The sequence below is a fragment of the Punica granatum genome, chromosome 8, assembly GCF_007655135.1.
Source record: "Punica granatum isolate Tunisia-2019 chromosome 8, ASM765513v2, whole genome shotgun sequence".
Lineage (NCBI taxonomy): Eukaryota > Viridiplantae > Streptophyta > Magnoliopsida > Myrtales > Lythraceae > Punica > Punica granatum.
The window spans coordinates 25333644-25347602 of NC_045134.1; the positions used below are offsets into that span (position 1 = coordinate 25333644).

General features: G+C 41.2%; 3 protein-coding genes across 7 annotated transcripts; 2 read left to right on the top strand and 1 right to left on the bottom strand.

The window, feature by feature from the left end:
* The first annotated feature begins 4957 nt into the window (after positions 1–4957).
* LOC116187580 (UDP-N-acetylglucosamine--N-acetylmuramyl-(pentapeptide) pyrophosphoryl-undecaprenol N-acetylglucosamine transferase) lies at positions 4958–8450 on the top strand. 2 transcript variants are annotated; one of them, XM_031516371.1, is made up of 5 exons: positions 4978–5339; positions 5440–6270; positions 7068–7176; positions 7315–7450; positions 7835–8450. In XM_031516371.1, exons 1-5 carry the CDS (start codon positions 5266–5268, stop codon positions 7948–7950), a joined length of 1266 nt encoding a protein of 421 aa, XP_031372231.1. In that variant the 5' UTR covers positions 4978–5265; the 3' UTR covers positions 7951–8450. The 2 variants fall into 2 exon arrangements, with proteins under 2 accessions (XP_031372232.1, XP_031372231.1); XM_031516372.1 differs by lacking the exon at positions 7835–8450 and having other exon boundaries at positions 4958–5339; positions 7273–7414.
* A 347-nt stretch (positions 8451–8797) lies between these two features.
* On the top strand, positions 8798–11028 carry LOC116187581. Its single transcript, XM_031516373.1, has 4 exons — positions 8798–9135; positions 9231–9626; positions 10001–10412; positions 10515–11028. Exons 1-4 carry the CDS (start codon positions 8886–8888, stop codon positions 10717–10719), a joined length of 1263 nt encoding a protein of 420 aa, XP_031372233.1. The 5' UTR covers positions 8798–8885; the 3' UTR covers positions 10720–11028.
* An 80-nt stretch (positions 11029–11108) lies between these two features.
* LOC116187582 (reticulon-like protein B9) lies at positions 11109–12422 on the bottom strand. Of its 4 annotated transcripts, none has more exons than XM_031516377.1 (5): positions 12218–12413; positions 11952–12132; positions 11663–11843; positions 11534–11603; positions 11109–11453 (listed from the first exon to the last, which is right to left on the bottom strand). In XM_031516377.1, exons 1-5 carry the CDS (start codon positions 12321–12323, stop codon positions 11284–11286), a joined length of 708 nt encoding a protein of 235 aa, XP_031372237.1. In that variant the 5' UTR covers positions 12324–12413; the 3' UTR covers positions 11109–11283. The 4 variants fall into 4 exon arrangements, with proteins under 4 accessions (XP_031372237.1, XP_031372238.1, XP_031372234.1 ...); XM_031516378.1 differs by having other exon boundaries at positions 11702–11843; positions 12218–12404; XM_031516374.1 differs by having other exon boundaries at positions 11663–12132; positions 12218–12422.
* Between the last annotated feature and the right edge of the window lie 1537 nt (positions 12423–13959).

Sequence of the window (13959 nt, forward strand, 5' to 3'; positions counted from 1 at the left end):
TTCAACTCCTGTAGATGAATATGTCTCTTACTTAAACAGTTAATGCACGTAGTGTTGTGCACTCTGTTGTTGAATATCTCTAGACCTTGTAACTTTTATGCTTATTGCATCCCAGTCGTTTTACAGTACAATGAAAGATAAGAGTCTTACGGCTATCTGATAAAGTTCGAATGGCATCTATATAATGTATGTCTGTACAACTGACAATATATTAAAATATATAATAATAGCTTGCATGTTCAATGTCGGGGACCGACTGATGAATTTGTTACTTTGGGGAAAGGAATGAGTATCTTTAATTTGATCACCAATTTCATCCATATCTATATGTAAATATAGACATATTATGTCATATCTATGCAACGCAACTTGCCAAGGAGCATGGGGAGAAAGAGGAAACATCCAAAGCATCCCTCAACACACATCCCTTATCTTCTTCCCATTCTGTTTTTGGGTTCTCTTCTCTCAGTTGTCACTAATCATGGCCCTGTCAAAGAAATTGGACCTGTGGGGCTTACCATATTGGCACACGTGTTGACCCCCCACTCCCTGTCTTCCCCATATTATGGGACCCAATCGACATTGATTTTATTGACTGCAGAATTATCAAGAGCATCTTTAGCTTTATCGAGTTAACCCTAGAAAAATCTTGAGAAGGCATCTACACTTTCTTCGCTCATCACTTCTCATATATACCTATATATATATATATATATATATATATATATACCGAATGACTTGATGTTGAACCACAAGGTGTAGCTTCAATTATCGATGAATAAACCACCCCTGAGCGAACTTTGTTAGTAGTACTGAGTTGGGATGACCCTAGATGTAATATAATTTCGTAACTAAAAGCATTTCTTGACTAATAAGCAAAATGATGCATGAGCAGAGATTATTAACTAATCTTGATTATTAATAATGTGAAGACACCTCTCCTGTGTCGCCACAAGATTAAAAGGACTTCACAATAATTCACATTTTATTAATTTACCTAATGCTAAATCATCTTAGACAATATATATACATTGACGATGCACTATTGTCTGAGGCTACACTTTTGTTTCAGTATTGCCTATACAAAATAGAGAAACGACCGCGATGCATACTATATAGAGGCTTTCGTATATACGTACAAACATCACTGACATATTTTTGTACGTTAGGCATCAAATATCCGATGGAGTAAGATGACAAACGGAAAAGCTAGTAGCATCTTAATAAAGGGGATTATGACAAGAACTGAGAAAAAGTATCGATCCCAATAAGGGATGGGGTCCGTGCGTATGGGGAGAGAATATTTTTTCTTCGATATATTGAATTTGGTCGTTTGCTTTTCCCTTTTGGGTTAGGGATGGGGATATTTGTATGTGTGAAGTGACGCAATAGAGGGTTTTGATTGGACAAATTGGGGCACTCTCAAGGAATATAATTTCGCATCTTAGATAATTTCTGCTCCTCCTTCTTTGACCAAATGGTTCAAAATCAAACTTAAATTAGAGTGTGTGTTTGAATATGCACGCTCCCACTCAAAGATAGATAAATATATAGAATGATAGATATAGGTTTTTTTTTTTTTCATTACAAGGGAGGTTCGTAGACTTAATATATATAATAATAAATTAAAAATTCTAATAATTAATATAAATATGTACGGATACTCCCGCGAAATATTGAACCTAGAACTTATTGGCTATCAAACAAAGGCGTGTCCCACTGAACTACACCCTCTTTTGATATATATGGGTAGCTTTCCATGCACGCTAGACTCACATGTGCAAAGAACAAAGAATTATAGCTTTCATTTGGGTCGGGCGATAAGCATAAAATGATCGCCCTTTCTTACACGACAGTTCTAGCATCGATTCATTGTATACGTGTGATCTAATACAGTGAATGGTTAGTTTCAACGGGTTATGATTAAACACATTTGTCGTGTGAATGAAATCCTAATATGACTATGAGAGAAAGAAAAACCAAACTTTTTTTCTTTTTGCTTGGTGAAAGAAAACCAGACTTAAGGGGCGTGAAGTCTAAAGTTCACATAAAGATTGTAGTATTTGGATTACGCTTATTATATCTTTATTATTAATACACAACACACACCCTAGCTAGCTATAAGACTTATCTCCAACACGACCCCAAACCAATTAAAATGATTACTCTTTCTTACACGGTAGTTCTAGCATTGATTCAGTGTATACGCATATATATGTCAATTTTCACGGGTTTTATTGATTCAGTGTATACGTGTAATCCAATAAAGTGAATGTCAATTTAGACAGGTTATAACTGAACACATCTTGTCAATAAAACCCTAATAAGAGTACTCCAAACAAAAACGAAACTGGAGTTAAAGTGCATGAAGCCTATAGTTCACATAAAGATTATAGTATTCGGATTATGCTTATTGTATCTTAATAAGTAGACAGTAATACAACAAACGCTCTATAGCTAGCTATAAAATCATATCTAACCCAATCCAAAAGATATTAAAGAAGAATTCTTTCATGCCATATATATGGAGTCCATATATGTATATATATATATATATATATATTTATCTTTATAATATGATTTTTAATTTTTGGAGAAAAGATAAAATCAATAATTAAAATATTAATAATGTGGAGCAACTGATGGGAAGGAGTCTCTGGTGGGAAGAAATGCCTCCACAAGTTTGTATGTTGGGAGGTGGGGTTGGGCTCTGCACTATTATTCCATGTTCTCCGGCTTTCTCCTCTATCCCATCTTCTGTGCCAAACATATACACACACATACATATACATATACATGATCTCAGAATATATATCATCCTATTGCTTTAAATATTCTGCATAAACAAATATATCTGAGCAAGTTTCTTTCTCTTTATTCAGAAAGAAAACATATATATATATATATATATTATATATATATCTATTCTAAGTTTTATACATATATACACGCACATATATTTGGAGCAAATAAAATCATTCAGGAAATAATTAGTCACTGCTTATTCCTCTACTAACAAAATTTAATAAATCGTATTCATCTAATGAATCTGTTGGTGGAACCATCGATCTTAAGTGCATAAGCTAGCTAAGACTACGCGGATCAGATTTACATAGTCTAACATACACTGCCACAGAAAAATGCATATATACTATTCAATTTCCATTGGACTTATACGGATTCGGACTCATATCCACTTAACAAGTCAAGTTGATAAGTGATGGTACCCAAGTTATATATTAATCCATGAATTTTTTTTTCTTTTCCGATATGAGATTTTTATCCCATTTTACTCCTCAACATCCGTCCTCACGTGCAACATGTGGTCATTTGACGATACGTTGTCACGTGCCCTTAATCACCCGCCCTCAACAATTGACTTCGAGCTGAGCTCCTCTTCCGTGCTCGGGCTGTGGGGGGCTAACACGATGCGCTCTTTTTTGTTGCACTCGGACATACTGGGTCTGGCGTGGTGTGGGTGCGCACACTCGCATAGGTACGCATACGCATAACCTAGGCTCTGATACCATATTGAATTTCCATTGACCTTATACGGGCTCGGGCTCATATACACTTAAAAGCTCAAACTGATAAGTGGTGATACGCAAGTCATATATTAATCCATTGATTTTCTTTTTCTTTTCCGATGTGAGATTTTTATCCCATTTTACTGCTCAACATATACAAAGAATCCACAGTGACGAACGGTCTACTGCACTGGCATTGACTCGAACATGTTTCGCGTCAGACCAAATAGTTCAAGAATATCTAACACGACTGAAAAGCATATACAGGAAGATCTGTATAGTCGAGACCAAGAACCATGTTTATCAATGATCTTTATAAATATATGCATTTTATTCATCATCAGTTGCGACAAAAATCATTGGACATTAACTAAGCTTAATACTTACATACCCTTAATCAGATGACTTATTGTAAGTTCGATCATATACGCACCTAATTACTTATTGTTTCCCGAAATTTATGAAGGTTTATCTAGGCTGGCAAATAGTAATTAATGAATTATACGTATAATCCTACACAAATGTCACATGAGCTGAACGAGGAAAACATATATCATAGCGAGATTTTTGTAGTTCACAAATGGTTTAGTCCTACATATATGCATGCATATCCCAAACTATGTCAGATTATCGATATCACTAACGTAATATAAATACCGAAGTGGTAGGGCAAGAAGATTCGGGATCAATTAAAACACTATATATTTTTCGATTTATCATCTTAAAAGTGACATGATTCAGTGGACGTACATATGAATGAGTACATCTTTATGTTGCAGTACACCTTGATGAGTAGTACATACTTTATGTCCATGTTAGTAAACGTTTCTTCTGATTCAATGGGCCCAGCTCCTATGAATCCTCGCACGGCCCAAATTCAGGTAAGCCCACTGGATCAGCCCAAACAATTCAATCCAAATCCAGCAAGCCCATTGGCCACAGAGGAGAAGAAGAAGAGCCGAGCCGAGCCGAGCCGTCTCACAGTGGCCAGTTTCGCTGCCGAGCCGTCTCACCATGACGAGTCCGGTCCTTTTGTTCGCATTCTGGTTGAATGTGACTACTCTATATGAATAAATCAAATGGACCACAGAGAAATAATATTGGGCTGGAGTTTCTATATATGATATACCTTATCCCCTCTTGTCAGTATCGTGACCTGCATTTTTTTTTTTTTTGTAAGTTGGGGGAGTCGAGTCGAGTGAGCTTGTCGTGGTCAGTTTCGCCACTGCATAGTGGTCCCAAATGATAAAAAGTTCGAAATCGAGCTCCCTCTATGGACCAATCTCTTTTGTGCTAAAACTCACTTCCAAACTTGAACTACAGTAAATTTCGGAACTTCCTCGTACTCTTCCCGTCCCATCTCCCGACTATCATAACTGCATCGATGGTCCGCCCCACGTTCGACTGCCTCCGAGCACACATGGTGTGGTAGAGGATAGACCAAAAAGTGGAGGAGCCCAAAGAAATATCCGCAGCACCATTGCCCCCATCAATCCATCTCCTTCTGAACCTTGGTTTGTCACTTTCCATCTTCCCTGCTAACCGCTAAACCTCAAAAACGTTACCCGACAGTACAGTTTCTGTCCAATGGCATCAGTAGTCAATTGTTTATTGAGATGTATGGGTGTGAACGTGACATGAATGACACACAACCTCAGCCAGCATAGACAGGGTCGCGACTCTTCCTCCCGATGCCTCTTCTTTCCCCCCTGCACTCACTGAGCTCCCACCTTCATTAATGGCTTCCCTCTCTCATGTCTCCATCTTCTCCGCAGCCGCCAACCTCTGCCTTCCTCCTGTCTCCTCCCACAGGCAAACTCTCTCTCTCTCCATAATCTCTTCCTGAACTGGCGGAGCAGATGAACAGTAGCTGACAAAGTTCCCTTCTTTTTTTTTTTGGTGGGTTTTGCAGGGCACGAAGAGTCCCATGTTGCCTTCCCACGAACCAGCAACCCAATGAGCCGGCGACCGACCTCCGGGTGGTATTCGCTGGGGGCGGCACCGGGGGCCACATCTACCCGGCTATCGCTATAGCTGACGAGCTCAAGAACAAGAGCCCCGAAACCCTGATCCTCTTCGTGGGCACACCGAAGAGCATGGAGAGCGCCGCCGTACGATCCGCTGGCTACAATTTCGCCTCAATCCGGTCCCCCCCGCTGGCCCGTCCCTTGTTCTCCCCGAAAAATCTGTTCTTGCCCCTCCGTTTGGTCAAATCCTTGATCAGAAGTTACAAAATCCTCCGGGAGTTCGAGCCGCAGATCGTGGTGGGCACGGGGGGTTACGTCTCGTTCCCTCTCTGCCTCGCCGCGGCTCTTAAAGGGATCACCCTTGTGATTCAAGAGCAGAACGCGTTCCCTGGGATCGCGAATTGGGTTCTCTCATACTTTGCGAATCTTGTTTTTGTGGCGTTTAATTCGACACTGAATTCCTTTCCGAAGCACAAGTGTCTGGTGTGCGGGAACCCGATAAGGCTTTCGTTGAAGCGGGACATTTCAAAGGCGGAGGCTCGGTCATATTTCTTCCCAAAACTGGAAGAGAGCGAGAGGGCAGCGCCAGGGGCGAAGGTGGTGTTGGTTCTTGGAGGGTCTATTGGGGCAAACTCAATTAACATTGCAATGCTGAATCTGTACTATGAGATACTGATGGAGAATGAGAACTTGTTCATCATATGGCAAACAGGTGTAGAGTCTTTCAATGAGATGGACAGCCTCGTCAGAAATCATCCGCATTTGTTAGTGCGACCGTAAGTACTTGATTCAGCAGCTCAGCTAAGCTAGGATCCTTTGCAGTTGAGGATCCTCGATGCTGGTGAATTTGTCTCTATAAGTTGTCCACAACAAGTCTTGTTGAACACAGCTTAGAGTAGTTTGTCAACAACAATTTATGGAGAGTACTAGACCGAAACGAAGGATCGTCAGTGACAATTGAGCTTTTTCCTGTTTCGTAAGACTGCGTGCTGTCTTCGCTTTCATAAAAGGGCTAAGTTTATGCGAAAGTTGGGTACGTCACTTGGGAGACATGAAAGTTCCTATGGAACATGTGCTATTCACATCATTGTAGTTGGTTGGATCCTTTTGCCATTCAGTGTTTATAGTTTCGAGTGATAGGTGCAACTGGTGAAATTCGTCTTGCCCTCTAGGTTTCACTGCATGAACTGGATATTATGATCGCTGACTAAATTTAATGATTCTTTACGGTAATATCTCTGAAGGGGTAACTCTTGCTTTTTATTGGAGTGCACCGACTGATATTTATGCAATACACTTGCTTCACTTCGAGTTTTAAAAGGAGCCTCTGTTGGATAGAAAACTTACTAGTTAAGTTGCAAGCAAGCATATCTACAAAGTTCTTTAAAATGTTGTTGGTTTAGTAGTGATTCGGAAATGTTTGGGAAAGTACTTGTAATATAATATTCTTTAGTTCATTTGGGTTAATTCTTGAATGTGACAGCCTGAGGGAATTTTAGTGTTTCCTCTAATTCCATTTGTTCCTGAATTTTCTTGTCATCAGAATAGCTTATGAGGCTCTCTATTCGTGAAGGTTCTTGAAATCCATGGACTTGGCCTATGCAGCTGCGGATCTTCTTGTTTCTAGGGCCGGTGCTATGACATGCTCTGAAATCTTGGCCACCGGAAAACCTGCTATTTTGGTATAGCGCAATGTTCTTGAAACAAGTTTTTACACTTCTCTGGTTATAAAGTTAGCAAGAGTCATGATTTTTTTACTAGTTTATTTTATTGACTAGGCGGGACAGACCGAAACTGACTCTGTTTCTCCGGCATTTTAGATACCATCACCAAACGTTGCAGAGGGACATCAGTTCAGAAATGCATCTCTAATGGCTGATTTAGCCGGTTCCAGGATCATAAGGGAAGATGAGCTTGACTCTATCACCCTAAAATCCGCAATTGAGGAGCTTCTAGGTATGCTGCCAATATCGTGAAGGAAAAAAAACTGTGGAAGCACAACTACGAGTTGAAATTACTTATCGCAAGCCATAATTCTTCTGTACATACTTTAAATACTGGCAAAGGAGTACGAATCTTCTGTAACAGGAAGCTAGTATCTTTGTTACTTGGCATCCTTAGCAGTATGGACGTTTTCAACTTAAAAGGAATTGCGATTTTTCACCAAATGTTCAAATTTGATTCATACCAATTTCACCAAAATTGGGTTTTACCGAGACGTGATTTGTCACTCGTGTCCATTCAATGTTGGAGGCATCGTTACCTTCTCGCTTTTCTATTTGATTAAGTACGAGATCTGCCTGCTCTCTTGTTTCCTCTCATTTCTTCATTTGTCTGCAGGGAATGAGGATCAGTTGACAGTTATGTCGGAGAGGGCTTTGAAGGCTGCCAAGCCCAATGCATCAGCAGAAATTGTAGAGCGGATTCTCTCTCTAGTGACCTCCTCAGCAAACTAGTGGCTCGAAGTTCGTCATAAATGACGAAGTTCAGTCTCCAACCCACAGACAAACTTCCCTTTCCCATGAACTTCAATGCAGCATCCGCAACATTTGCAGCAGAAAAAAGATCTTCATTTGGTCATCACCATTTCCCGCGAGGAGGATTATTGACTCTGGGAATTATATCGTTATTCTTGTTGGATCAGTGATTTGTGTCCAACCATTCTTGGTTCATACGAAAGAACATATGTCCTAAGAGGAAGGCTCGCAATAGAAAGGAAGAGTGCACACGAAATGTACTCACCTTGATGATCTTTTTGCATTTTTATGTTTGCTTCGGCTTTGTTCACTTAAAGTAACCGGTTTTCTGGATGTTGGTCTAGTTTTGCTTTTTTGGGTGGCTTATGTTCTCATTTTAATCATTCCCCGACCCCGGTTCGATGTCATACAAGTGAGGTTGTCATTAAGGGGCTCTCGAGTCTCGACCATTTACTAAAGCAATCATGAACTTTAACTTAGAAATCTTATATACCGTCAATTTGGATCTATTTTTCTGCCAACTGTTTACCATTCCGAGCCATGACCGGACCAAATGGACAGATACTCGTAGTTCAGTCCAAGTCGAGGCTTGACTCGAGCAATGGCAACTAAATCAAAGTACTGAATCGCCAATGTAGATGAAGAAGAAGAGCAGGAAGAAAGACTCAGATGTTAAGATAGGATTTCAGGGCCCTAATTGGGCCATATTGGGCTGGACCAGCTCGTATTTTCTTAGTGGGCCAAGCCCAGGATATATGGGCAGCGCTTCTCTCGTCAGGCCCACTAACTGTGCAACAGCTCGCTCCTCGTCATCGTCATCGCCTCCTCCTGCTGCTTCCATGGAGCTTTGAGCTTCTTCAGCTCAGTCAAGCTTGAAACCCTCCTTCCTTAAACCCTAACGACTGAACCTCGCAATGAATCGGGCGCTGCTCAGAAATGCGTCCCTCTGTGCTCGCCGGCTGCTTGGCTCTCCGGCCGCCATAAAGCCGAGCCCCAGTGCCCCACTTGTCGCCCCGCGAGCTGATTGGACTCTTCCCCGACTCAGATTCTTCTCCTCCGAGAACGATTCCAACACTGAATCCCCTACCGGTGCTGCAGAGACGGACTTGGCGTCGGCTGAGGAGAAAGATGCGTCCATCAATGTGCCCGACGTCAGTAACAAAGGTTAAACTTTTCTGCTGTTGCTGAAATTTTCTCTCGTTAAGCTTCGGTTTTGGATGCTTTCTTCCGGGTATGAACTGCGCTTTCCCCCTTTGTAGAACTGAAAATGAGGATAGAGAAGTACTTCAAGGGAGACGAGGAAGCTCTCCCGTCCATCCTCGAGGCAATTTTGCAGAGGAGGTGGACGAAGAAGCACGAGGAGACTGATGAGGAGCTGCTGGAGGAGTTAGAGATGCAGCCGCTCGACGATGTTAGGGATTCGGAGTTCGAATCGGATCTCGAGGCGTTGTACTCAACGGACGAGGAGATTGATGATCTGTACAGCGCAAGGGACATTGTGGTGAACAGAATGGCTAAAGACCAGTACTTCAATATGGATGACAAGAAGTGGGACGAGATGATCGAGGAGGCGGTCAAGCACGGGTACTTGCAGGATACCAAAGAGTGCGAGCAAATCCTCGAGGACATGCTTTCTTGGGATAAGCTTCTTCCCGGTAAAACCCGATTTCAGACGTTCCATTTACCGAATTCTTTTGGTTGTGATTCAGAATCTGAAGTAATTCGAAAGCTAATTCTCATGAGTTATTAGAGAGAAGTTCACAAACGTAGAAAAAGTGAGAGAATTGGACGTATGATCTCTATAGCTTCGCCCCGAGTCAATCCTTTTGATGATGATATGGTCTAGCATACTTTGTTTCTAGTTAAAAGTTGGAGCTAAGCAACTAGTATTTGGATCGCTGATTGTCTATTTCGTTTGTGACTTGGTGTTTGCATTTTGCAAGCACATAATACGGTGTGATTGATGAGAGAGATTATAATTTATCGTAGATTTGTTGCTGTGCTTCTCTGAGTCAAACCATTTGTCCAGATGACTTGAAGAAAGAGGTTGAAGCGAAGTTCAATGAGTTGGGGGAATTGTGCGAGAACGGGGAGTGCCAACCGGAAGAAGCTTTCGAGCAGTTCAAGACTTTTGAGGATGAGATGTTGTTAAAATACGCAGATATGATGGAGGAGCAAGGACCTCCACAGTTTGACGATGCTGCACCCGATAAAGAGAAAGAATCGGATGACCCCCCAGGAGAGGGACCAATTCTCCGATGGCAAACCCGTGTGGTGTTTGCCCCAGGTGGTGACGCGTGGCATCCCAAGAATCGGAAGGTTAAAATGTCTGTCACTGTTAAGGAGCTTGGGCTTTCGAAACACCAGTTTCGGCGGCTGAGAGAGCTGGTTGGGAAACGATACCATCCTGGGAGAGATGAGCTTACTATTACTAGTGAAAGGTACAGCGTAATAGTGGGGTCTTAGTTCATTTTTCTTGCGTTCTCAAGTTGATCAAATCGAGGTAGTTGATCCTAAAAACTTATGTCGTTTTTATCCAATAGGTTCGAGCATCGGGAAGAAAACAGGAAGGATTGCCTTCGGACGCTTCTATCACTTATTGAAGAAGCAGGGAAAGCTAACAAGCTCGTAGAGGATGCTCGTACTTCATATGTCAAGGACAGGCTCAGAGCTAACCCAGCATTCATGCAAAGGTTGCAAGCCAAAACCACAAGAATGAAAGCATTCAGTAGTGCAGCACCGGCATGAGATTGATTCTCTGTAGCTCTTCAGGTTTTCTATCCTCCAGCACTCAGATTTTTCCACACTCAATGCCTTCTATTTTCTCTTAAAGAAACAATTTTTTTGTTTCGAATTGCGACTTACTCACAGTTAGGAGCAAAATTATTTTCATGAAGTATGTTCGGTCCAACCTGCAAATAGAGCAAGTCTTGCCTTGTTACTGTTATTCCTGAGGAGATAACTGGGCAAGTTTTCCATTTAGTGGAATGTGTACCAAGTCGAGTGTGATACGGTCTTAAACAATCGAGATTGTTATCCTCGTATTAAATTTAATCATCTGCAGACCGAACATCTTGTTTTAGAAAGGTTAGATTGTTCTTCTGAATCTACTATAGAGAGTCATCTGCTCTGGACGATTTTAGACAATCCAAAAGAGTCCATCTTCATGCATTACATTATTCTTTCAACATTCCTTTTCATCAGAGGGAAACCTGTTTCCAGTGAGAGCTCTGCTATATACCCTTCACATATTTGTAAACTGTACAAATGAACACAAAAGTGACTTCACGACCCCGTACAACTATTCCTGAATCATTTGGTCTTCTTTTCTTTCACTGGCCCTCTCGGTATCTTGTTGAGGAATTGTTTGTCGAACCTCCTGTAGAGCCTCTTGACCTCCCTAGCCATTCTTCCGACGAGATGATCCACTTCTTCCTCATACCGATCATACAGGAACGGCAATGTTTGCATGCACAGAAATCCTAGTTTGACACACCAATTTAGAACATCTCAACCCGGACATCGGCATCAATACCATGAAAAAGGCTAGATATTCTCTTACCCAGGTAAAGGAGATTCAAGAAGCTGAAGCAGCTTCCAATTACTGACAGTATGTATAGAACAAAGATTGCCTGTAAATTAGAAATTTAGTCAGCTTGATTTGCAGGAAATGACGTGTATTAAGCCTTACATGTGTTGTCGAGACTTGGAAGCATTGTTTGAGGGATACCAGTGCGAAAAGGACGACATCTCTTCCGCAGGCAATGTCAAGTAGCTTTGCCAAGAACTGGTTGAATCTTGCATGAAAGGTCCGAGCAATCTCGTTGAACATCGAACCTTCTAGGATTAGTTTCGGGATGTTAGGAGGTTCCCTGACAGAAAAATGATAGACCTGTAAGAAACAGATAAAGTTCGATATGCAGGTCGATAAGGTGATGATTATGCAGTTCTTTGGGAAAGAGGATTTGGGAGACAGGAACCGGTGGAAGATTTCGGCGACGGTGCGCCATATGAACATCACGAGCATCGCTGTGATCGAGGTGTGGCAGACGAGAGTCACGAAGTTGTATTCGACAACCTCGAACATGAACCATATCAGGGTTGTCCCCGCCAAAAGTGCGGCCGACACGTTTATGTTCCTCCATAGCAGCAAATCTGCCACTGCAAAATCACAATGTTTGGGTTAGTTAGAGCCATTCTTCTGGTTTATAGAATGTGATATCCTTGACAGGCATAGACTAGTCACCTCTTCCTCCACCGAGGACCTCATGCATTGACCTCTCATGGCCGATCCACTTCTTATGTGGCACGAAGTCTACGTCAGAATCATCAGATGAGTAAATTGGCGGCATGGCTATGACGGGGTTGTTGAGGTCGATCGATTTGTGTGTTGTGGTTTCTACGACTCGATAAAATTCGACTCATTATATTAACACCATTGACGGATCCTAAGCTTGGCAGGAAAGCAATGATAATGTCAAATAAACAAGAAAGGAATGCCTTATGGTTCCCATGGTTCCCACTTAGCTTTGCATGCCCGCCACCATTGAAAGCTTGATTCTTTCTTGTTGCCGAGCCTTCGCACTAATGGGCCTAACCTGGGTCCTGCAAGCCCGATGGGCCAACAATTGTCCGAACCTCACTCTGGCCCATGGGCCAACTTGTAATTTGAAAGGCCTGTCTACCGAATATTTTTTTTCCTGGTATTTTCGCATAATATATGAATCAACAGTAGATAGTGAATCCAAGCACAAACTCTCGAATGCTACCACCCATATCGACCCTTACAGATTCGGGCAGGACAGGCACCGAGAGAATGGCCCGGGATGGACCATCAACAACGACGTAATCGCTAACTGAGGAGATGTTAGACGGTACATTAGTGTTTGAACAAGTCTTGAAAAAAAACAAAAATCATACCATCAAGAAAAGAAGAAAAGATAAATCAGACTCATCAGAGGAGGAGTGCCTGTATTATTGATAGGGCCCACACCCAATGAAATTTTGGCAATGTGAATGAACTTACATCTATTGGACCACTAGGTATGAGTGGACAAAGTGATCCAACTTCCATTTATAGGGAAAATGTGTCACACTGTTTGTCCCAAAATTATTTGTACCGGTTTAATTATATTCATCTGTAGGCAATTCTCTCTATACACATAATACGACGCGACATATCGATCATATTGCGTTACAAATCTCATCCGAAAACATGCAATGCACTGGCATTGCCATGTTTGGGGTTCCTTCCTGACATAAATACCAGACAACATGGTCCCTCTTCTCAGTGTAGTAGGCGTATCGAAAAGTAAGGCTTTTCCGACGTACCCGTGCTTCAGTATGCGGTAGGAAAGTGTATATCATGAAGCATGATGAAGGGCTATGATTGCAAATGCATTACATATACAAGTGAGGGAGGGGCGAGGGCATTGATGATTTATGATTGCCAATTGCATGATTGCAAATGCATTACATATTCATGTGCAAGGGTCAATCTATGATTACAACCTCTTGTATTATATATATGTGTATATTTATAGATATTATGTATATATTCAAAACATATTTTCAACGGCACAGGGAAAAGCATCACCGAAAGCAAGCAGCAGTCCAAAAGACTTCCTCCATGCTTTCAAATCGGGAGAGAGAGAGAGATATTTGCAATGAAAATGGCCACTTCTTAATTATATGGTTTTGCCACAATCATAATGACACCAATAATCGCATGGCTGTCACTAGAAAAAAGCTAAGCTAGTAGCTAGTATCCTTCAAGCGCTTGGTAAGATTCAACTTCTGTATCGAGATTGATGAAGAGTACATTGAAAATTTAAGTCTGTTTGGTTTTCGAGTTAGATAATGATCCAATTTAATTTAATTTAATTTTATGCAATGATTATAAGTGTTGATAAATATATTAATGATAATATATATATATATGTATATAGATATGAAAGTAGATAAAAAATTTATTATTAAAAAATTAAT

Coding starts and splice junctions, on each gene's coding strand:
- LOC116187582 (XM_031516374.1), bottom strand. CDS start 12,323: ATGCCGCCAATTTACTCATCTGATGATTCTGACGTAGACTTCGTGCCA. Junction 12,133..12,217: donor GGTCCTCGGTGGAGGAAGAG/GTGACTAGTCTA, acceptor GTGATTTTGCAG/TGGCAGATTTGCTGCTATGG. Junction 11,454..11,533: donor CTTGAATCTCCTTTACCTGG/GTAAGAGAATAT, acceptor GTGTCAAACTAG/GATTTCTGTGCATGCAAACA.
- LOC116187581 (XM_031516373.1), top strand. CDS start 8,886: ATGAATCGGGCGCTGCTCAGAAATGCGTCCCTCTGTGCTCGCCGGCTG. Junction 9,136..9,230: donor GCCCGACGTCAGTAACAAAG/GTTAAACTTTTC, acceptor CCCCCTTTGTAG/AACTGAAAATGAGGATAGAG. Junction 10,413..10,514: donor CTTACTATTACTAGTGAAAG/GTACAGCGTAAT, acceptor TTTATCCAATAG/GTTCGAGCATCGGGAAGAAA.
- LOC116187580 (XM_031516371.1), top strand. CDS start 5,266: ATGGCTTCCCTCTCTCATGTCTCCATCTTCTCCGCAGCCGCCAACCTC. Junction 6,271..7,067: donor CCGCATTTGTTAGTGCGACC/GTAAGTACTTGA, acceptor CTATTCGTGAAG/GTTCTTGAAATCCATGGACT. Junction 7,451..7,834: donor CGCAATTGAGGAGCTTCTAG/GTATGCTGCCAA, acceptor ATTTGTCTGCAG/GGAATGAGGATCAGTTGACA.